The sequence below is a fragment of the Peromyscus californicus genome, unplaced genomic scaffold (assembly GCF_007827085.1).
Source record: "Peromyscus californicus insignis strain IS unplaced genomic scaffold, ASM782708v3 Scaffold_20__1_contigs__length_68692818, whole genome shotgun sequence".
NCBI lineage: Eukaryota > Metazoa > Chordata > Mammalia > Rodentia > Cricetidae > Peromyscus > Peromyscus californicus.
The window spans coordinates 9843237-9868588 of NW_026294503.1; the positions used below are offsets into that span (position 1 = coordinate 9843237).

Below are 25352 nucleotides of genomic sequence, written 5' to 3' on the forward strand. Positions count from 1 at the left end.
AGTCAGATTTATTTTATTCGTGCAGGAGTTGAATTGTAATTGTTGGCATTGATGGCTGCTTTTTGCTTGTTCAGAAAGCCTTTAGGTTGTAGATCATGAGAAGTCTTATGTGAGGGGAAAAGAAGAGAAGGACCAGAAAAACAACCTGGATTCCATTTCTAGTTCTGCCATTAGCAAGACATGTGACTCACTTGGTCTGAGTCACTGGTCCTTCTGCAAAGTAGGAAGGCCCACAGTCCTGACGATGCTCCCCTGCCTCAGGAAGAGAGTCTAGATAGCAGAGTCTAGCTGCAGCAGATGATGGTATCTGATTACTTCCTACTAGGAAAGTAGTCTTTAGCTGAACACAAGGTATAAGAGCTGAAACATCTTCAAGACAACCAAATATTCAGAAGAAAGTACAATGAAATAGAAGATACATATTCTACAGGAATTGGTGTTTTGCTCAAGCTACCCACAATTAATGTTAATGACTTTGAAATGAGCTAGTGTTTCATTGTCCCGACTTTCAAAATCTTAAAGTTGCATTCACTGACCCGATAGACCTCAAACCTCACAAAACACTACCATATGATGATATCGACAAATCAAATTTATTATGTCCAAATTAAATGACTTTCAGTGCAAAAGTCCCTTCCTAGTTATTCTATGGGCAAGTATTTTCTAGAAATATTATAAATCTGCTTCTCTGTAGCACATGCTGTCTGAATTTAACCATCTTGTATGTTACAAAGGCCCTATAAGAGACGACTGAGTAACAGTTCAAGAGGCTCTGCTATTCTCTTCTCTAGGGTCACAAATTTGATGCTGCTGAAGAAATGTCAATCTATTATGCCAAAATATCAAACATGTTTGTGTACATGGTGTTATTTGAACAATTGCTCATTACAGCACCTGAGGACCAAGCACCTCAAGAATTGAAGCAGGACACAGGCCTCCTTGTGGACACACTGGTTGCATTTGTATCTTCCTCCTCTCGCGACTTTGTGCTTTAGATTACCATAACATTAAGTGTTTGGTTCCCAGTGAGCTGGAGGATATAAAGACGTGTGCATAAAAATACTTTTAGGGTACAATGATCCTTACCTGTTTTTTTCATGAATCTTCAGAATTTCGTTTGTCTGTTGGAGAAGTTGCTTCTCTAGCTTGTAGGTTGATAATGAATTCTCCAGTAGTTGTATTTCAAGTCGAGATGTTTGGTTTAGTACCTTGAAATAGTTTTTAAAAAACAATTTCAGTCACAAAGCAAGTAGCAGGGAAAAAAATTGAGCATTTTAAAAATCACTTTTGTTCTTAATATTTTTCAAAGGGATTTAAGCACATGGTGTCCAACCTACTAAGCAGTGCATTGTAAATTAAAATTAAAGTTGGAGGTGAACTAAATCCATTGGCATACTCCAATTTTTATACCCTTACATCATAGGATAACATTTCATATATTTTATCTCCAAAATTTATAAGTGCAAAATATGTTATTAATCCAAGGTCTTGATATTACAGGTTAGTTAGAAAAATTAGGAGTTGTATAAATATACCTACTCAAACCTATCACCTTACTAAATCCAATTTGAAACACAAACACCTCTGAAGATAGTCTGGAGGGACTTCTGACCACACATTTATTGGATGACTGTTATGGCAGGGAGTCCATCCAAGAGAACGTCCATATGTTATCTCACTTACTTGACAGTATCATTCGTTGGCCATGTCACTTCATGAATGAGAACACTGGAGTCCACATTCACATAGGACCAGGTCAAGGTCTGGGTTTCTAACCAGAGACTTTATTTGAATCTGCATATTAGAAAGAACCTGAAAAGATTTTTTTTTTTTTTTTTTTGCAATACTGGTATCACATACAGGGTCCTGCTGTAAACATGGCAGCCCTGGAGTGCTGTGCCCCACTATGTGGGTTTAAAGCTGGGATCTGTCTGAACCTTTTGAAAGTGTTCTTGAGTTGGGCTATGTCTGCAGGGACTGCAAGGCAATGGGACTCTGTGTCCGTAGCAGTAGGACAGAGATGGAACTAGAACAGAGGGCAGAGGCAACTGCCTCAGATGCAAAATCTACAGACGGGCTCCTTCTCGCCGTGGCAACCAAGCTAAAGTATGCATTATACATCTGTCCATTATTTCTGTGCAGACTGTTTTTTAACTCTAACATATTCCACAAACATTAGATGAGATTATTATTATTCATTCTTGGAGTGGCTTCAAATCCATATCCATGAAAACAATATACAAATGAATCATAGCAAGTTAAGTATTTTAAAGTATAAATGCCGCATCTTACCATTTTCTACTCTTCTCTCATCACCTCATTTCCCCTAGGCCAGGAACAGGGTAAGGTGAGTCAAACCACATGGCACTGGACTATCCACTTGCAAGGACTATGTTTACTTTAAAGTTGCTTTTCTGTTCCATGGGGTTTTTAAAACTTTTTAAATAGTGCATTTTTCCTAGACACACATGAATTCTGCGATTGTGACAGGACACACAGGACCTGCACAAGCTCAAGACAAAGTTCCAACATGGAGGGAGAAAAGTCGGCACACAACCATTTACTAGTTATTGGCATTGGATGACTGTCGGGAGAGTATGCTTTCTTTAATGGTGTGAGCCTGGTGGGTTGAACACACTCAAGGGCAGGCTCTACTCCCGAGAGTAGTTCTGCACCACATAAGTGGTCTCAATGGAGGAAAAGAAAACACAACTGAGAGCTGGAGGCTCCTGAGGGAAAAGTGGAAAGGGAAGAGTTGCGGGAGGGGTGAATACGATCCGAATATGCTGTATGAAATTCTCAGAAAATTAGTACAAATATTATTTTAAAAATCTATTCCTTATTACTTTATTTAAGGAAAAACAGAATTTCAAGAGCAAATGGTAGAGAATGTCAAGACTGAGGCTACAGTCATCAAATTTTCTACCCAGGCCAGTTTTTGGTTTTTTTGTTTACTGGATGACCATGTGCAAATATTTGAAAGGAGGAGTGAAACACTCTGCATTTTTTTTTGTGATTGAACAGTACCAGGCATAGAGAAGACACTCAACATTTGTTTATGAACAAAAAGCAGGCATGCTTGAGCCGGGTGGTGGTGGTGCACGCCTTTAATCCCAGCACTCAGGAGGCAGAGGCATGGGAATCTCTGTGAGTTCGAGGCCAGCCTGGGCTACAGGAAAGGCGCAAAGCTACACAGAGAAACCCTGTCTCAAAACAAACAAACAAACAAACGAACAAACAACAAAAGCAGGCGCGCCATCTCACGGAATTAAACCCATTGTTCACAGATACTTCAAACCTACATTTGCTTTCCTTTACCTTACTTACTCCCTGAGAGCACGTGGGCTGGTCGGTTTTTGTCAACGTGATACAAACCTAGACATATTTAGGAAGGGTGACTCTTAACTGAGAAAGACTGGGGAGGAAGTTATCCCTCCCTAGGGAAAGTGTTCCAAAAAGCCATTTCATGCACCCGGGATAAGTCCTGGTTCCATTGCCAGGGGCTTCCCAAACAGACCTATCCATGGCATAACTGTCACCCACATTCAGAGAGCCTAGTTAGGTCCCATGCATGTTCCCCAGCTGGGAGTCCATGAGCTCCTACCAGCTTGACACAGGGGGGAGGGGCTTGGTCCTGCCTGAATTTAGTATGCCAGACTTTGTTGATTCACCAAGGGAGGCCTTACCCTCCTTAAGGAGTGGATGGGGGGTGGGTTTGGAGAAGGTGGGGGGGCATGGGATAAGGGGGGGGAGGGGGAACTGGGATTGGTAAAATGAAAAAAAAAACCTTTTTTTAAGCCGGGCTGTGGTGGCGCACGCCTTTAATCCCAGCACTCGGGAGGCAGAGCCAGGTGGATCTCTGTGAGTTCGAGGCCAGCCTGGGCTACCAAGTGAGTTCCAGGAAAGGTGCAACACTACACAGAGAAACCCTGTCTCGAAAAACCAAAAAAAAAAAAAAACCTATTTTTAAATAAATAAACTTTTAAAAAAAGAAAAGACTGAGGAGGAGTGAATGAAAAAGGGGGACATGGGAGGCAGTGAGGAGAGAACAGAAGAAGAGAGGGGGAAACTGTGGTCAGTATGTAAACTAGATGAAAAAATATTAATTAAATCAGTAAAAAAAAAAAAAAAAAAGATTGACCTAGAGGGAAGTTCAGTTCAGTGAAGTAGTATCTTGACTAAAGCAGGATCACTCCTCAGCAGGTGGTCTCAGATGGTATAAGAGAGCAGGCTGAGCAACCCATGGAGAGCAAGCCAGTAAGCAGCACTCCTCCATCTGTTCCTGCCTCAGGGTTCCTGCAGGAGTTCCTGCTCTGACTTCCCTCTGTGTGGCCTGAGAGTTTGTAGGATGAAATGGTCTCTTCCCCGAGTTACTTTTGTCAAGGGGTTTTATCACAGCATTGGAAACGCTAACTAAGACACACTTCCTGATACACTTAGACCAAATGTTTTGCTTACACATCATTCTCTGTGTTCCCTGGAAACAGAATGGAGTCATCATCTGGAATTGGCCATGAAGTTGCCTGTATCTAACTCTTACAACTGTGGCTGCTATTAATCTGTCCTCTTACTCTCCTTTGCCTCTAGTCTACACTATCACAGAGCAATGGATCTTTTGTAAAAAACAAGTCAGATTGTGGCATTTTCTATGTTGCATATGCTAATGGATCCTCTCTGCAGGTAGTTTACATTTCAAAGAACTTGTGTGGTCCACAAGGCTGTGTGAGATCTGAAGCCTGCTTACTTCTTCTATGTCACTCCCGCCACCCACCTGGCTCATTATGATCTCATTCAGTCTTTTTTCTGCTCAATTTGCCAAATTCTCTTTCACTTCAGGACATTTGTACCTGCACTTCTGTCTGGCTAGAATTCCCATCCCCTCTCAGATGCAGAACTAGCTTCTTTTCATATTCAAGACATGCTCAGGGGTATGTTCAGCCATGCCTAGGAAAACTTCTATCCCCATCCTCTCCAGCAGTTCACTCCATCTTCCATTCCTTCTGGAACCTCCACTATTGAAGATAATCCTGTTACACAGGGCCTACATTGCTGTGTCCGAAGTCCTCCAGTATAAAGTCAAGAACACCGGGGCATTCAACTACGTGTTGGGTGACGTGCTGACATTGCCCAACAGGCTGTTTCAAGTTAGATAACAACCATGGAAGGCAACAGCCCCACCTTAGTAGTTAGACTCTTACAGCCCGAATCTAAAGATTTATCTGACATGGAAGAAGGATGCCGACCAATCTTCAAGATCCAGGATAAGTGCTGGTCAACTCAGGCTAGTTTTAAGCACAAATACCACGTCCTTCTCTTTTCTCATCGTATTGATTCCATTGCTGCTTTATTTCAAGTCACCCCACTGATGTTTGCAAATAGGCTTGAAGTTCAAAGCTGGGCATCCAAGGGAACTGTAGAAAACTATGATAAATTGACCACCGCCTTGCATGTGTCTATGGAACTTGCTGCTGGCAATAACTGAAGTATTCCATTAAAATGACAAAAGACATTTCCTTCTTAGCTTAAACACATCCCAAAAGTACATCTCTGAGAAAAAAAAAGTTTAAGAGGAAAGAAAAAAATTAAGAAAGGAAAGAGTGAAGAAAATATTCAGCAAGTCCCCAAGGACTGATGTCAAAGCTTAAATTTCCCAGAGTATGCTGTGGAGTAAGGACAGTGCACACTCTGAAATGGGGGACTTATGTAGTTTAAAGGGTTTAACGCTTTCTTATAAAAATAAAAAATAGTAACTATTCATTTTATAGAGAAAGTGAGCTATGGAATTTTAGACAGTCTTTTTTAATACTTGTAAGAGTATTTCACTTAAAATCCACACTAACTTAAAGAGAGCACAGCAGTCACAAAGGAAATCTCTTTGCACAGCACTTGGCCTTGAAACAGTCTTCCCCCGAGGCACATGCATGCTATTGATTTCATTATTTTTTTTTTCAAATAAAGCAAAGGTAACAACATATGATGTAATTAGATGTTATGGTAGTATGAAAGCTGATCAGTACATGAAGAATGGGAGCTATAAATTCACTACTTAGCAATATCAGTGAAGTAAGTTTTAATGTGATCAAGAATCACCCTTTTGGTTATTTGTTTGCATCATAGAGAGAAAGTAAGCACTTGAGATGGAGAGATACGGCAGCTAATACCCTGACTGCATCCAGACCTTCCATCCCTGAGAGCATGCTGGTGATCTGTCTTTTTGCCTCCTGATGAGATGCCACATGAAATGATCAACAGTTCCATAGAGGAACCATACTGCTCAACTCAGCTCAGGAAATTCTTTATACATAGTAATTTCTGGTTTAAAGAAACTATGAGTTATGGGAAAATAAATCAAAAGAAATGGCAAATAAATACTCGGGCAATCCCAGAAGATGAGAGGTTGTCAAAGGATTGTCCTAGTTTCTTAAAAATATTATTCATTAGTGGGGAGAGGGGAAGAAAGTAAAAAATAGACCTAAGTTCAGTGAGACCACCAAACCTGGAAAATAAATTACCTGCAAAATTACTGTGGAAATTAAGGAATCTTGAACAAATATTGTTATTACAGATCATGTTATGATAATATATATTTAATACTATATGAAAATTGTGAATTATTATATTTATGTCATATAATATGTGCATATTAACCATATATATTAACATTTATAATATTTATAGTAACCTCATCATATTTGATTATTCATATATTAAATACTAATATATTCCAATTACACCCTACAGTGTAACTCTGTGCCATATTTATAATATTATAACTGTGGAGTTTGGTACTTATAGTGCCTTTTAACAGAGGCAGACATTGTAGGTTGGATTTTCTTGTTCATTAGAGCTAACTACATAGCTCTTCTGAATTTAGAGTCTCTATTCTTCCTAGAAGCTCCAGTAACTAAGAACAAACAGATTCCTCTGCCTAAGAAAGATGACCTCTTGATCCATAACTACTGCTATGGAATGTCTTCTTTCCAGTCATCACTTGGTCTTCAGTTTGTTGTGGCTGATGGTGACTTCGGATTTCTCCTTCATATACGCATTAAATTATCACAATAATGCAGGAAGGGGCCAAATTTCCCATGCTCTTCAGAGTACAGAGAGAATATATTGATATTGGCTTGATTTCTTCTCCAGTCACACCTTTTTCAGTAGGTTACTTTTCTTCTAAGTCATATTCTAGGCCATCAGCTACTTTTGCATATACATTACTATCAACACACAGCCTTGGGTTAAAATCCAAATATATTATGATTAGGGTTTATTAATTACTTAACTAGTACTTATTGAGGGTTTGATATATATCCTGTCCTGTTACAAATCCTAATGATAGAGGCTATGAAGAAAAGAGAAAGAGCATCCTTGCTTTCTACTTAACACGCATATGAAGAATTGGTCTGACTTTAGTAAAGGGCCAGATAGTAACCATCTTACTTGGTGAGCTGTCATTATTTGGATGTGAAATGCTCCCCAAAGGCCCATGTGTTTGAACATTTGGTCTGCAGCTGGTGATGTTGTTTTGGGAAATTAAAGAACCTTTATGGGTTGGGGTCTCAATGGAAGAAATGGATCCCTAGGGAGTAGGCCTTACGGTTTGTAGCTTGTCCTGGCTGTAACCTCAGATCCCTCTGCTCTCTGAGCCAGTGAAATGTGAGCATTCCCAGCTACACTCCTGATGTGGCCTTCCCCACATTATGAATTTTGTACTCTCAAACTGTGAGCCAAACTCAATTCTTACTCCCTTAAGTTGCTTTTGTTAGATGTTTCGTGAGAATAATGAGAAACAAATAAATAAACAAACAAAACACCTGATATACAGGCTGTATTGTCTTTCCTATATCTCTGGTGTAACCTGATGTGAAAACTGTAAAGCAATCATAGACAACATGTGCATGGATAAATGTGGCTGTATTTGGTACAGTTTTAGAAAAGAAAGTTCAGTCAAATTTGAGTTGTAGGCCAGAGTTTTCTGAGCCTTCTTCCAATGGTTTATACAAATTAATTACAAATGTATTTTCTATATAAGATCCCTAGCTAATTTATTTCACTATCATTTCAGCTAGGTCAAGGTTAAAAGTTTATTAAACTATACCTTCCTCAAGTTAAAGAAATATAGGTCAATTTTTAGGGCTGACCTTTGGTAGTAGACAGAAGAGGAAATTTACTGTTGCCTAGAGAAATATGTTCATTTAAGAGCCTACTTATGAACTGCTTTAAATTTCTAACTGTGCTGTTGTGAGCCAAACAACAGTTGTAGTCATCAGTGAACTCTGAGACACAGAAGAACTGGGATTAAATGTGCAGGGAATTTATTAAAGCAAATGTCTTTGAAGGGAAACTGGAAATAAGTGGGAGGAGTCAGAAACAGACTTCAGATGATGGTGCAGGCTTTATTCTGGTGAAGAAAAGAGGGAAGGAATGGAGTGTTAGATGGAAGTCTCAGTCCTCAAGACAGCCGTAATTATATTCAACAGGCAATGGGAAAAAACTTAGCCAAAGTCATGTGTCAGCGAAGTTCTCAAGCTCCTGGGAACAAGACTAAGTACCCTGCCACAGTGAGTCATCGCTTAGAAATGGCTGTTGAGAATTGTGGTCTCTGTACCAATACCTGAAGGGTTTGAGAGCACAGCAGCTGGGGTCACTGCTCAATTATACTTCCCACAACAGCACACTGAAAAGGTATGCTTTCAATACAACAGAAAGTGGAAGGAAATCCATCTAGAGGCTTTTTACCACGTTAACTCAAAGTCACTGGACATAAGGACTGCTTTAGGTATTAATGTAGTCTACAAATCACTTATTGGAACATCTTGCATCATGGAAATATGCAAAATAGGTCGGTTCAAATGTGATTAAATTCCTTTTCTAATACTATAGTGCTGGCAGTTATTGGCAACTGAAGGAAACTTGAGATGCCCCTCTGAAGAACTTCCCTGTGGTTGACACAGCTGGCAGCTGGCATGGGCAGCACTGAAGCCGTAGTGATGAACTCACTGGCACACAAGAGAATGGTGCGAGTGGGTGGGCCTGCCATTCCCACCAGCAGGGAAGCAGCGGCATCTTCCTTGCCTATAGGAGACTTAGCAGCGCTGAGACCTACTGCACTAGCTTGCTTACTCTGAAGTAAATCTTGTTCCATGCTTGGACCAATTGATACAGGTCCAAAGTCTTAGAGAAAAAGCAGAAGCGGAGGAGAGAGACTGACATTGGTAGAAAGATGAGCCTGTAGATTTTGATGTCAAACTCTTTAACTTTAAATTTTCAACCTAATACTCACTAATTCTTTCATCTGAACCAGCTTTCAGCATCACTGTTTTGGTTTTTTCATCTTTAAAAAAGGAATGAAAATACTACCTATGTCTATAGAATATATTTGCTGGTACTAGTTAATATGTGTGTAAGATTGTTAAAACCCATCCAAGGAGATGGTTAAAAATAGATTTAATTCGGTTTGTTGATTCGATAATTCCCTATACACCAAATTTGCCTGAGGGAAAAGTGAGAAGGAGATTATGCAACAGGAGAAGGACATGAATAACTCCTGATCCTAACTCCTTAATCCAAAAGAGGAACTTGAAGGAGAGGAGCTGCTGGGCAAGACTGATAAGAGCAAGTGGTGTTCTGCTGAGCTGTGGAGGAAGAAGAGGCTTCCTCAGGTTTGGATTTCTCAGCGTTTTTAGGTGTGCTCACCATGCCACACTTGTTCTGATTATAATGGTCATTGAAAGTGGGGGTCCTCTATGCCCTGCAGCAAAACCGTAGTCCTGCCTCCTCCTGTGAAAGTGCAAGTCTAGAAGGTCAACAGAGGACTAGTAAGCAATAAGTTGCTTATCTTTATAACATCATCCATCATGTGAGAGCTGGGGCACACAAATGGGGCTAAGCCATTGCTACATGATCCTCAACTACTGAACAGCCTGAAGTCGGTTTTAGGAAAAGCAAAATATAAAAGTGTTTAGTCAAGTTAGGTGAATGTCAGAGCAAAATACAAAATCAAACCTGGACAGAGCAGAAGTTTCCTCCACCTTGTAAGATTTTAGAACTGAAGCACATATAAATGCACTGAGGTTTCAGTATTCATTGTATAAACTTGACACTGCATCAAGACTTGGGGACACTTAAGTGGTTATGTTGAAGCAGACATGTCCTGTGTCAATAGTTCAAATACACACCATGTGGATACACACTTGCTTAAAAAAAAAAGGCTTGGAGCATAAGCATCAATGACCATAATATGTTCAAAGGATGATAACAAGCCTATAAAGGTTTCAATTTGTAAAGTAGAACACTGCCTGTCTAGTTGCCTCTTGTTGATAATTCTGAAGGGTTTGAGATTTTTTTTTACTTTGTCTGTCTGAACAATGTTCTTGCTTTATCTAATAAGCTTTAATTGGTCTTTATGATGAGTTTTTACTATTCCACACAGGACATTTTATTTTGTCTTTATTCTTGACTTTTCTTTCAAAAAGTACATATCTCCCAGCCTTTAGATTGCAGAACAAATTTTACTTTTAAAAACTTGCATAGCATCAATCTTTACAGTTTGGAGATTAAAATATTAATGAAGGCATCATTTTCCTCCAGCACTTCCTAAATGAGAGGAGAACAAAAACAACCCTAGAGGAAGTTTAGAGGACATAAACCAAAGGTCGTGTGTGTCCACGTGTGTGTGCGTGTGTGTGTGTGTGTGTGTGTGTGTGTGTGTGTGTGTGTGTGTGTGGGCATGAGCGTGCTAGAGTCCTTTCCTTCTACCTTATGAGTCTGAGAATAGAACTCAGGTCCTTAGGCTTGGCAAAAAGCACCTTCTCCTGCCAGTGTTTCAGGATTTGAACTTACAAAAATGTTTGTAACAGATGGTAAGCTTTCTGACTTAAATAAAGAGAAAAATACAATCTTATTATATGTAATACATGAAACAGATATTGTATAGATCAGCTTGCTTGCTTTATGTGATATAAATGAGTCAATAAGTCTTGTATTATTTAGTTATGAGATATAGTTCCCATTCTTTATACTCCATGTGGATCTGATAATGATCCAGGGCAGGGGAGCATTTTCCAAAATTTGTATGATTTATTCATCCAATGTGATAAACATTTAAGTTCCGATTCCATTAGTTGATAATTAATATCATTAATCAATGGAATAGATATGAGGACTTCAGAGTTGGAGTCCTGAATTCTATAATTATGTTAGTGAAAGAGATCAGTGCAACTTCCTTACTTACAGGCTTTAAGTGGCTCCATAAATGTGTTTTGTATTAAGGCAACCTATATTTTAGATAATATACTTTATCCATATACATTATCTTCATTGTTTTTCTTTAAATATAAACATATAATCTGCGAAGTCACTGACACAGATTAAGTAAAGTAGAAATAGTTTGCCATTTTTTTGCATTGGCATATTTACATGCAGATTTTTCTAGCCTTGAAAGAAATCAGCTGCATTGGAACAGGGTCACCCCCACCAAGTTTAGAATGCTATTACAATGGAATAACAGTCGCTACACCCACAGCACTAAGAGATCACCTAGTAGTGCTTCAATGTGACATTTACTAGTGCATTTATGACAATGATAATTACAAAGCATCCTTACACTTTACTGGTTTCTACTCAAATATGCAGGTCTATGCAGACTCGTGTTTATTCCTGCTCAGTGTACATGAGATTTTCCTTTCAATCCATTGAATGCACAAGACCACTGCAGATGTCACCGTCATGAGAGCATTAACCCCCTCCCCCGAGATAAAGCAAGACAGGTCAAAAACGCTCTTCAAAGACACCAGTTAGACCCACAGGGCTATTTTGTTTGACACAAGTCATATCACAGTTGGTAGCTGCAGTGTTTGTTTAAACTTAATGCTGATTAGGTTTTCGTAGCTGCTCTGTTTTTGCAAACACATACAAAGCTAAATATACTCACCCTCATTAATGCAAAAAAAAAGCATGCATATCTTGTCAAGCACTCATTGTTGTTATTACCAATAAACAAAAAAAATGTATGTTTCCCCAAGCCTCACGCTGAAATATGCTCTGTGTTTATGGAGTAAATAAAAGAATAACTTCAAAATAATCTTCTGGTTGAGTATGTGACTCTGGCCCTGGGGACATACCTGAGTCTCAACATCTGTCAGTTTTCGGGTCTGCTCTGCAGTCTGAGACAGGAGGCTGGTTCCTATCTCAAGCATGGTGGCCGTGTGGTTTTGAACCGCATTCTGTTGTATCTGGGCCATCTCCGACTTCATATTTTCCACAATGTAATTCTCAAGCTGCAAGAGATAAAGGAGAAGGCATGCTAGATTATAAGCAAAGCCTCCCTGTTTGGGGCATGCAGTATTTACAATGACAAAACAAGACACAGCTGGCAGAGCGGCCATCTGGCAGAGATCCTCTGCGTGTCGGAGAGTTGGGAATGGAAGCCGAGCACACACCAATCCAACTGCTAACAAACTCTTGCTATACAGACACATATGCCTGAGAATCACAAATCACGAGGAGAATTTTCACTGGGATCCCACTCTCTTGTTATGGTCATGATCTCATTTAACCCTCACACCAAGGATATGAAGGGAACAGTTGCTTGAGTTCTTTTTTATTTTATAGCCAAGGAAACAGAACCGGAAAGAGCCAGTAATAAAGCCCATGGTTACCTAGCAAGAATGCAGGTGATTTAGCAAATAATTTAAAGGTAAATCTTACTGCTTTGGTCTTTTGATTATACCATGCTGGCTACTCACCTCAGAAGAATTCAGCATTCTGTTTCGATTTCCTAATGATAAAAAGCAGGTTGTATTGCGAGCATGAGACAGGGGTAAGAGGAGGGCTGATACCCATGAAAGAAAACATTCAGAAAATACTGAAACATCAGGAGTGATGTATGATATGAGCTGCAGAGCCTGAGAGCTTCACCATTCTCCACACTCCTTTGCAAGCTCAAAGAGAAGGTAATGAAACTGCAGTTCATAAAACACCATTTGCCCTTCTCACCTGGGTAACATTTATTCCTTTATGATACCATCTCAGAGAACACAATGACCATAAAATAGATGGTACCATGGGGGCCAACAAAAATTATTAAGTGACTGACTATGGGGTGGGGGTGGGGAGCTTGTTAGGCACCTGGGAGAATCAAACAGCATAGGCATTGCTTAAAGAATGTACGAGAAGCCAGCACCTTCCTGTCAGTGCTCTTAACTCTCCACGACTGCTGTGTGGTGACTGTATTTTATTACCCAATTTCTCATATGAGGAAACTACATCCCAGAGACATCAGGTCCAAGGCCACACACCACACAAACAGTCAGACTTGGACTTGAGCACTGAAGTCCTTAACTCTCATACAAACACTTTTAACCGCTTGGTAGCTCTGCCAAGTCATGCTTAGCAAGCTGAGTTTGAAATCATTAACAGCTACATGGCTTTTATCGATTCAGTGAACTCTAATGCATCCATATTGTAAGTTCCATAGCATCATTATCATGCAATAAATAGAGTCTAAGTGTAAAATCCCCTCCGAAACGTTGGCAGTTGCCTTTCTCACACCAGCCATTGCTTATTTCTACTTATCTAACTTGACTCTAGTCCAGATGAGCAAAACTAAAACCAAGCTTATATTATGGTTGATGAATTCTGAACTTATATTTTATCAATATATATGACAACCCTCTTTCACTACAAATGCAAAATACATCATAAAATATCTGAAAGTTACTTTAGCAAAGTATCTGGCCTCAGCCAAATCCTAGAGTTATTCTCATTAAATTACCTCATTTCACAGCCAAAATATGGTAGAGGACCAGGGGCCAGGCCAGAGCAGTGAAAGTCTCTCATTTTTGTATGCATATTCCTAATGATAACACTTCCCTGTCTTTTGTGAAATTAACTTTGCCTCTTTCAAGAATAAGTGCTTTGGATAGTTAGTCCACCACAGTTTCTAGAGTATGTTCATGTTTGAACCTGGAAATCTGCCTTTAGTTTGTCATGAGAGTTGTTCCCAAATGGAAAGGTATAGTAAGCCACATCATTAAGCCTCTGTTTCAGAATTCTTTACAAGAGAACTTCATTTAACTCTGAGATTCTTATACTGGCAACATAGATGCCTGGTACTGTAGTTGTTCAATTTTGCCACCACAAAAACAAAGCCAGCCTAAGAAAAACAATCTAGGAAAAAAAGTCAGATAGAAAGCTGGAGGAGTCAGGTGATACAGATAGATGAAATGTCACAAGCCTCTGGATCCAGGCATGGTTTTAATCAGATTGACCTTTGGACATTCACTTGTAAGTTGCATGATCCAATAATTTCCCCTGAGCAGCCAAGGTATTTTTTTTTCTTCAATCACATTGATTTATGTTTTAGCATAATCAAAAGATTATTGGCCCACTACATATGATAGATGTGCAGCACGAGAAGCCTCTGACAGACAAACATTAGTAGTATGATCCTTTGTTGTCCAGGAAATTTGAGGCTTTTATGGATATTCTATAAAATGGCATGTGAGATTTCATTGTGAAGACAACAAGCATGTATAGCCAACATTGATCAACTACCTCTTGCACGGCAAACATTGGACTAAGCTGGTTCTCTTTACGGGATAAAATCTTACAGTGTTAAACTCAGAGAGATTTCCTGTGCTGTGCTGCTTTAAAGGTGGGACTGTGGAGACTTAAGAACCCCAAAGTAACTTGCTTATGATCAAGCAATAACTCGACCATTCAAACTCCACATGCTGATGTACTTTTTTAGATTTTGGGTTTACATTCTTAACCATTAATCTATCCAGCTAGGACTATCTGGGAACCATGTGTATTTTACTTGTAACTCAAGATCTCTGATTGTTTGTTAAAACTGTGGGAGGAGGGTTTCAAAATGCAGATGAAGTACAAAATTCTTTAAACTTCCTAAGGTAATTATGAAGACAGTAAATGTCTTGAAAAGCTCTCCTATGTAATTCTGATTCAGCTAAAGGAGAAGTGCTTCTTAAAACATTGTGCATCAACTGAATGTACCAGGCTCTGCTGACTTCCCATGGGAGGCCTTACTTTGTTGGAGGAGGAAGTGGGGGAGGGTTGGGGGTGGGCAGGGCGGGAAGAGAGAAAAGAGAGGAATCTGTGATTAGTATGCAAAATGAATTTTAGAAAAGTGTGTGTAGAATGTATCTGGCTCCAGTTTTTTATTAGTAAGACCAATGAGAATTTGTGGTACAATAGAAGAACCACCTGTATGAAGACTGTTCATGAAAGGTTAGTCATTAAAAGAGGAACCAGTGCCAGAATGCAGATTATTTGCCTCACTAGCATGGCATTTAATTCACCTGGTTGACAAATAGGAAAAAGACTTTCTCAATTTAAAAAAGTGAAGCTGGGATTTACGTGCTATTCCAACCATACATTGTTCACAAAATAGGAAGAGAAAAAGAATTCCTGACTTTGGCAACCAAACTTATACTAGTACGTCAGATTTCATGGTTTTAAGAAATTCAAGTGAGGGGGTTGGGGATTTAGCTGAGTGGTAGAACGCTTGCATAGGAAGCGCAAGGCCCTGGGTTCGGTCCTCAGCTCTGAAAAAAAAAAAAAGACCTAAAAGAAATTCAAATGATAATTTAACTACCTAAGTAAATTTTGCTTCATTACATTATCTGCTTGATAATTATAAAATATTAGTTTTTTTTATACAACTATCTCATAGAAAATGGTTCCCAGTGTTTGTGTTGTTATGGACACGAAAACAATGATGGACTCCAGGCATCGTGGAGGAGGACACACTAGGGCTACATCAAGTGTCAGCTGCTTTGTGACCCTACTGACAAGTCAAACATTGACCACTCTTCCCCGTTGAGTTTCCTCTTCAAGTCAGAGCTTTAGATCAACAAATCAGAATGGCTGTTTCATGTCAGCATCCCTTCCAGCCACCGAGATCCTCCCAGTTTAGCCGTCTCTGCTGTAGAAATAAAGTAGGTCTCCCACCCATACAGAAATCCTCATTTAAGCTGCTGTGATGCATATAGCTCTAGTTAATTGTTTTTTTTTAATCAAACAGGGTTGTTATGTCTAGCACTAACTGTCTTTTAGTGCATGAAGTAAGGGCACTCTTAAGTAGCCAGAACCAGATGCCGTTGATTTAAAGGCTGAGGGGAAGGCTGAGTCAAATATACAACGTGTGATGAATATGAAGCCTGTTTTCATCTTATCTCTGAACATTCCTCTAGGCACAGAACTGTTAAATCCGTCTTGATGCTCCCGATCAGCTATGTCCAGGAACGATTTGTAACAAATTTGATTGTCTTCATTTATTCTCTATGGGCCCTGAAAATATATATTCACAGAAAATGATGGCTGCAGCAAGGTTTAATATTTTAAAAGACACCTGAGGTGTGATTTTAAACTGAAAAGTTGCTGACTACAAGAGCTGATGAGTTATGTAGAGACACTTGAATGATAAAGTTATTTGGTTTATTACCACGTCACTGTCTGGACTCTAGAATTTTCTAAAGAATGGGCCAACAGGCTAGGAAGGGGGTGTAAGATCTGGAATAACGAATGAAATAACTCTTTACCCAAGTTATGCTATTTTCTCATTTCACTAACGGGACTGAGGGAGGTACAGAAAATTGCTTAGGATCACACAAATGTTTATGGCTGAGCAATTCTATTGTTTTGAAAGAGGGCCAGAGTAATCAGCATATTTTACCCTGTAAATGAGGAAAATCACCCCTTAACCACCAACACACTGACACCACCATCATTGACAAATTATGTAGCATGTGGTATTTATGCAAGGAATATGTGAAGTGGAAGACATAGAAACACTGGGGTGAAACTTGTCAAAGACAATTTTCACATTTGTAATTTCAGTAGTGCACAGATTGAAGACTATTACATTCTAAGAAATACTACAGTTGGTGAAAAAGCACATATGTAGTCAGCTATTAGAAAGTTAAGAGTATTTTAAAAGAAAAATCATTCTTTTTTTTTAAAAAAAGCCAGGATTATCAGCAATTTTTAGCTTCTTCATAAATTGTTTGTTTGTACCCAGTGTCTAGTAGAGAAAAAGAGGCTGGTTGTTTTCCTTTGTGACAGCCTTGAAGAATTTGAGTCCTTACTGGACTCATAATCCTTGATGATTCATGTTCACGAGAAGGTACTCAGTAAGAGTATGACATGTCTTATACATGGATTACATTCTCTAGCATGTCTAGCCCTGAAGTGGCTCTTCAAGTGACATGAACAAAGAATATAACTCCTCCATGTAATTCTTAAGAAAACAACGTTTTAAACTCTATAAAATCTGACAAAGGCGTGTTGGTTTAAAATATGTTATAGATTAAGTAGACTCTCATTGAATCAGGGTGCATATGGTATTACTCAGCTATGGCCAAGTAACCATGAAACAAAATAGATGAGTAAATATGGGAAAACAATAAAAAGGTAAAGTAATTCAAAAAATGTCTTAAATGTTGATGGTTTTATCTAATACCATCATTTCATAAAGCAATGGGAATATTGAAAATTCAGCTGTATCTAGGTTTATGGCCTTATAAAAAGAAATGGCTAAGGGCAACTACATTATTTGCAAGAGTTTCTACTATTAGATCTCTGAATACACAACTTTTTTTACTAAGTAAAGAATAATTATCTTCTTAGACAATAGATAGTGTTTAGCTAAAATTCGAAACAAGTTCTCTGCTCTCAGTTTCTTTCTTGTCCTGTACTTGGACACCAATCATCTTAGTCTCTGAGGCCCTTAGGATAAGAGAACCTCGACATTATGATGAGCTCTGTGAACTTCACTTCATAGACACAGTGAGAGAAGTTACAGGAAACAAAGTGGCATAGGTAATTAATGTCAGATAACAGGTTGCAGACAATTGATTATGTGGGAAAGTCAGGCCTACATTTGAAGGTTGAGCCAATATCGGCAGCCACATTGTTGGCTTACCTCACATGTCTTATTAAACCCTGGCTCCTTGGTTTGCTTTATTTCTGCTGGTTCCTGGTTCGGACACCACATTTCAGAATGCTAGTGTTCATGTTCTCTACACAACCTTTTCTTCCTGGCATTAGGGCTTTCTAGCTACTCCACAGTCATTGAGCCCCCAGAACCCATCCATTGATTCTCTTATGCATCACTCCACAAGTGGTAAAACTAGGAACTGAGCTCTATAATTTTTCCAGCTTAGTAGATCCCATGTAAGTTCAGAGTAGTTCAAGCATGTGTGTGATAAGTGTGTACTGTAAATTAAGCCTGTGCCTGACTGCACAAAGACAGGGTCCAGCCCAGTAGGAAATAAATGTGTAGAAGGTCACTGGGGGAGCCTACTTCTGAGCATCTACACTTCCTCAGCTAAACATACTTACATCTGCCTAAAGAGAATATATTCCTGGTTACTGATACTAAAATGTGAGTGGATATTTGTTATATCACCCACAAAGGAGTATTAGCAGTATTGTGCTAAAGCATTAGGAGAGGACTTCAAGGGAATGCCACAAAATCCTGATGGACAGATGCTCTCGAAAGAACATTTTGGTAATAGATATTTGAATGCATATTTTTGTGACTTTTGCAGTTGCCAAAGTCATATGCATTATCCAAGAATTGGACTAATACCTCGGAAATCATTCTCCCTTTGTATAAACAAAAGAGATATGACCTGTGCCCAAACACATTTTACTGGCATAGAACCTCTCTTTTACACCCTGCTTCTTACACCATGAAAATACCATAGTCAAGAAATCTTTAAGACATTAGTGTCTGCTTAATTTTTCCCTTTATACATTTTCAAAGAGAGATGACTTGTGAAAAGCATCTTAAGCCAGGAAGGAGTCAGATATCTGGAGTTTAATCCAAGGCCAATCACCGATTTACTCCACAATCTTGAGCAAGTTATTCAAATTAGTTGGGCTTAAGATCTTCATCTACTAAACAAAAGACTGACCAGTTATTTCAAATGGTTCCTGAAAGTTCTCATATAACTTCATTTAAAACTTTTGTTGTGAAGTATGAGTCTGCAAGATTTCAATTTAATTTATTATAGAAGAAAGAAGCAGGGATGTATCCACTTATATCTATAAAATATGTCCTACCTATCCTTATTGGCAGTAAAGGAGCCACGACAACAGAAACACAATACAAGAGGCCTGCATTAACTCTTCTGAACAGGCACATCTGTTTTAAGATAAAGAGGAAGAACAACTGAATCTCTTAATCCCCAGGCACCATTCTGTCCAAAAGACATCCATTGTCTTTTTCCTACACACAATGCCTTTCCTTCTATGTTTTTTCTCTCGGTGAAAAATACTACTATACCTAGCCATCCTTCTGAGCCACAGGGACTCTTCTTGTCAATTCTCCATTTTCTCCAATCAATCTCTTGAAGGGAGCCTGGATCTGTGTTCCCGTTTGCTCACTCCTGACATTATCCCTTTATCCTCACAGCCTCCAGCTAAGGTCAGACTCATCAATTTTCTTCTGGATCTGTTAATGACTACATAACTGGTCTCTTGACTCCAGCTTGGCTATTACCAATCCATCATCTGCTGTGTAACCAGAGGGGTCCATCTAAGTACAAATTTGTCCTTTTCTTCCCGTGTTTAAACTCTTTCAATGGGTGTCTACTATCTGCCATTCAAATTACATCTCTTTATCTGTATAGAAAATTTTATTTGGTTTTTTTAATTATCTGTATGTGTAGTATGTGTGTGTAGTGTACACACACAGACCTGTATCAGTGTGTGTAGAGACCAAAGAGTGATGGTGGGTATGCTCTCTACTTTGCACCTGGGAGGCAGGGTCTCTCATTGAATTTGGAACTAAGTAGTAGCTAACAATCTACAACCATCCTGCTTTTTCTGCTCCCCACAGCACTAGAGTTACAGATGTATGTGAAACCATACCTGGACTTTTATATGGGTTCTAACAATTCAAACCAAGGTCTTCATATGCATTCTTACCCACTAAATTACCACCCTACTAAATTACCTCCCTGACACCATAATAGAATATTTTTGATATTCCGGAAACTGCTTTTCTCTTCCTGCCTTGATTGTATGCTATGACACACCAAATCACTAAGCTATATATTGTTCACCATTTTTTTAAACTAAAATTTCTGGTTAGCTGTCTCTCTGTTCTCTTAGGCTAGGTCCTGTTTTGAAAACTCAATTCAAGCTTTCTCCTCTAAGAAGTCCTTTAGGGATATTATAGTATACAAGCAAAAGAGTCGCAAATTATAAAATGTGCAAACAAATCAATGTGAGGGAAAAATCCCCAAGAATATCATTGAATTAATTTTGTTGTTGGTCATCTACTTGTAGGCATGAGGCCTTTCCTTGAGTGTGGTTTATATACCCAGTAAGACTGTGTTGGAGAAAACTGATTTTTTCCTTTGCAAGTGGTTGTCAATTGGAGCTGACTTCTTGGTTAGGGATGAAGATTGTGTCTGCTTCCCCCTCTCAGCCCTGAACCACATCTGGCTTGAACATCTGTGAGTTCATATGTGCATCAGTCCTGTTGTGTCTGGATGACCCTGTTTCCTTGGCACCTTCCATCCTATTGGTTCTTACAACCTTTCCCCCTCCTCTTCCACATAGCTCCCTGAGCCCTGACAGAAGGGGCTTGATGAAGACATCCCTTTAGGACTGAGTGTTCCAAACGTCTTGCACTCTCCCACGACCATTCACACCTCCCTGAATACTGCTTTTTTTAAATGGGCCTGGAAACCTGAGGGTGGGAAATGAGAGAGGTCACCAAGAGGATCTGACCACACATAGGGAACTGTGCTTCCTAAACCAACCTGTCTTTCCTAACCAACTCCTGGAATTTGCTTCTCCAGAAATCAAGTGATAAATCAGTAAGAAACCAGGGCATGTCACTGAGGCCACACAGGGATGACAAGAAGTTGATGTTGGATTTTCAACATTATTCATGTACAAGGTTCAAAGAGGTATTGTCCATATTTCCAAATGTGCTAAGTATAAATGCATACACACACACACACACACACACACACACACACACACAATTTATCCTTTGTGCATGTTTTCTCATAGCCCCAACCTATGTCTTCTGGTTCTATATTCATGTTTGTTATGTTAATTTCTGTTTAGTTTGTTGTTGTTAAAGATCTAATGAAAATAATAAATGCATCACTTTTCTTTGAAATATTTGGTATAAAATTACACAAATTTGACTCCATATTTGATAGTGTGAGTGTTTCCTTTTTTTGGTCTTGTTTTGTTTTCGTTTTAAAGAGAGAGAAAGAGCATGAAGGCAGGTAGGTAGGGAGATGGAGAATATGGGAGAAGTTGGGGAAGAGGAATTAATATGATTAAATATATTATATAAAATTCTCAAAAAATAAAAACATTAGAAAACACACATGTGAATTACTGAAACATTACATAGTAACTCATAAATATGTATATTTTTATATAACCACTAAAAATTTAAATATCAAAACTTCTAAAAAAATTTTAATTACTATAGATGATGTTTGTTAATTTTTAAAGGCAGGCCCTGTATGCTACTTAACAACCTAGAAATCCTATTCTCAAATTCTGAGTTTATATTTAGATAAAGAGAAAGTGGAGAAACCACAAAAATAACTTAGTGTGTGTTGTTTTCCTAACAATTAAACACACTATACAAAATCTATTCCGGCTTACTTAAAGAAAAGAAAGTTTCTGCCTTTGAACAGCAGACCACCCACACAGACAATAGGTTATAGGGATAGACAGGATAAAACAGACTCTGTACAGGAGGACTTCTATTTCTAAAAATTATCTTCTACAGATCTCAAGCAACAGAAATGAAAATAATAGCTTAAGGTGGCAATTTTTAAAGGAAATAACTTTTCAGGATCTACTACGAAATTTAACAGTCAGTAGATGATAACATAGTAACAGAGTTGCATACGCCTTCATTTAGGGATTTGTAGATTTTTCAGAAATATCGCTGGTGAGTAGAAAGCTGCCATCATTTAACTCCGGTATTTCATATGAAATTTCAATGGTATTAGATCTTAAAGTCAAATTTCATTCCAGTACAATCTCCACGCTCAACCTTCTGACTTATGAGTTATTTCTTTTCTACTCATGCTACTTCTTTTCTTAAAATAAAATTCCCCATTGTTGTCTTTATCATCCAAAATGTATCTTAAATTTATGAGGCTTCAAAATTCAAAGTGTTCTTTCTTCAGCTTACATAGCCAAAACAAATGACATAAATTCATGTGTGTGCCTATGTTTGCATGTATTTTCTCCTACAATATGGGATTACTTAAATGGACTTGCAATAAGCCTGCACAGGCATAAAACTATCAGTGACATTATATAAGAAACATTCCAAGGCATGATGTGTGAGGTCTAACTATTTCTTCCTTAATCATAGTTTTGGGTAGCTCTTATTTAAATTACCCCTGAGAGACTAGGATGAAAATGGTCATTTAAAGAATAAAAATAGGACAATGATTGCTGACAGCTTATAAATAAATTAAAAATCCCCATTTTTCCTCACTTTGATCAAGGGACGACAGATCCTAGGCATCATTTATTCTTTCACATAGACAGTTTGCTGCTCTGGTGCTGTTTGTTTTCTAATGTACTATTGGCTAGGAGCTCAAGCTGACATTGTGATGAATGAAGTGTGTGTGGTGTGTGTGTGTGTGTGTGTGTGTGTGTGTGTGTGTGTATACCTGTATAGGGCTGACAATTTCGGATTAGATAACCCTTCAAGCCCTCTTCCCTAAAGGTTGATTATCCCTCTCTTAGTAGCCATTAGAGGAAGAGCCTTGTGAGATTCTACCACCCACGTTGGCATGGTCAGCTGATCTTGTGATTTTGCAGGTCTAGTTTGGGCATCCTTATTGTTGAGATTTCATAGGTGGACTTATATGACCAGTTTCTCCTGTCACATACAGAAGACACTATCTCACAGCAGATATCCTGATCTTCTGGCTATTATAATCTTTCTGACTCCTTCTTCTGTGATGTTCTCTGAGCCTTAGGTATAGGGGTTGTGATATAGATGTACTACTTTGGCCTTGGCAACCTATGGTCATTTGTGGTCTGTATTTTGACAAGTTGTGGGATGCTGTAATGGTCTTCTTCTGCTTAAAAAAAAAAGAGCTTCTTTGATGAGGGGTGAGAACTACATTTATCTGTGGGCCTAAGGATAAGTATTTAGAAATTATACTAGTTCAGGAAAGTGACAGTAGTAGGTTCGCCTATAGGAGCATGACCTAACCAGGCATGGATGTTGGCTAGGTTTACAATATTAGGCATGAATTTCCTTCTACTGAGTGGGCCTTAAGTCTAATGAGAAAGCTGTTGGTTACCCCCAAATATAAATGCCACTATTGTGACCTTGGGGATATTTTTCAAGTTGGTTTATAACCATTACAGTTGTGTAGAACTATTAATTGCTTTTATCCCTTGGCAATTTGCATATGTCCTAATATGTATTATGAGAATTTGTCCTAAGGAAGACGCCCTCCATATCAGATCTAGCTTGAGTCCTGTCTGAAGTATGTGGTGACTTCAGAAACAGAGTCTTACCTTCAACTTCTAGGAGGCACCAAGGGCAATGGCAATAGTTTTTATTATGTTGGGAGTCTTCTTGGGTCCCCTAATCAACAACTCAGAGGGAGGTTTTCATGCCTTGTACTGGAGCTTTTGTTAGATAGCCTACAGATCTTAGAGAGAGTCTTTTCACCCCATGTAGCTTAACTTCACTCAAAATATATGTATATGTTTTTAAATAAGCATAAAATTATATGTTTCCTTATGGGTTTTTCAAAAATCCTTAGTGTTGTGTATTCCCCTGCCCTTCTTCATCCTCTGTATTGGCTTCCTTCCCTAGACATTTTTTTAAAATCACATAATGCCCATAATACAGAGCTACAACATATTTAGCAAATGTTTCATTTTAACATGTCTACTTTGCATATTTTATCTCCTAATAGGAAATAAAACATTGCATGCATGAGCAGAATGTCTTCTGCTTCTCAGCCAGAAATAATCTTTATTTTGAAGTTCAAGTCGGCTTTTTACTATACAAGCACATATTCCAAATAATACACCATAGAGTCTAGTATACTTTTAACATTTACAAAAGTATTATTATTTGCATGACTGATTGCAAGGCTTCTTCAAATGTTTTAGTTTTAATCAACCCTGTGCTTTTTAGATACAGTAAGAATATTAGTTATATAACTTTATTATGAATTAAATGACTGAGTTAGGTTCAAAACTTCTGACTGTTAATAATATATAGTTGTACCCTGACCCCTCTGGAAAGAATCACAAAGCCTTTGGGTTCATGGTATCCTGAATTCTATCTCAGATTCAAGAAAGAACAAATTATTTCTCAGACTCTCCCAAAGCCCACAGGATTTCTTCTCTAAGGAGCTTAAAGAAAGTTGTGTGATGAATCTTCCCCCGTTCAAGAACTACGTCTCAAGAATCTGAATGAATATTTTTATTTTTGGCAAATAGCTATTTCCCAGAGAGAGCAATTAAGGGTTGAGAAGGAAAAAGAAACAAGTTACCAGAACTAAAAATTGATTCTATAGTTCTTCTCAAACATAAATTACTACATTAAGGGTTTAAAATAACCACAACCACAATTATAAAGACAGGCTTCCCAACATCTTAGGCTTCTATGGAGAATGAGCCTAGATTTTAAGGTACAAAGTGACTAAAAACTACTAGCTTTTCATGGCTCAAAGAAAAATCCATTTCTGCTCAACATAATGAGCAGTATACAGTGTGATATATTTAGCATGTTCCCAATTATGGCAAGCATATCTAAGAGCACGTTTGCATGCATTGGAAAAAGAAAATTGCGAATGGTGCCTGTCTCAGACTGATCAAAGAGCAGACAGACATTCAGTGTCATGACCAGTCAGTCCTCGAACTCCAGTGTCATAATCAGGAGCTCTCCAGAGTCTCAACTCAAGGCTCTCTAGAACCCATACTGCTTGCACCCATCTCAGCTTCCAGCTCCTTGTTTGGTGAAGTTTGATTTATGTATGTATGTTTGTGTGTATGTATGTATATATGTATGTATGTATGTATGTATGTATGTATGTATGTATGTATGTACGTATGTATGTATGTATGTATACATGTAACAGTCTTGCCAGAATCCTAAAGGCAAACAATAAAGAACCCCAATAGTTGGTGATCAGCTTCCTATAGAAAAATAAGGAAGTCATTGAACTTGATTTCTCTTCCCAATGACAGTGAAAACCCCCCTTCACTATTATCCTGCTGAAAGAATAATTAGGTCAAGGTATAGTGGAACATTTGGGGCCTTTGAAATGCAGCATAAATGGATGACTTTTTCT

General features: G+C 38.5%; 1 protein-coding gene across 2 annotated transcripts in view; it reads right to left on the reverse strand.

The window, feature by feature from the left end:
• Angpt1 (angiopoietin 1) overlaps window positions 1–25352 on the reverse strand; it is a 249624-nt gene that overhangs the window by 90830 nt on the left and 133442 nt on the right. For both annotated transcript variants that reach the window (XM_052747736.1, XM_052747735.1), the window contains exons 2-3: window positions 12123–12278; window positions 1087–1208 (exon numbers count right to left, since the gene is read on the reverse strand). In XM_052747736.1, coding sequence (XP_052603696.1) covers window positions 1087–1208; window positions 12123–12278 — 278 coding nt within the window. The remainder of the gene's footprint in view (window positions 1–1086; window positions 1209–12122; window positions 12279–25352) is intronic.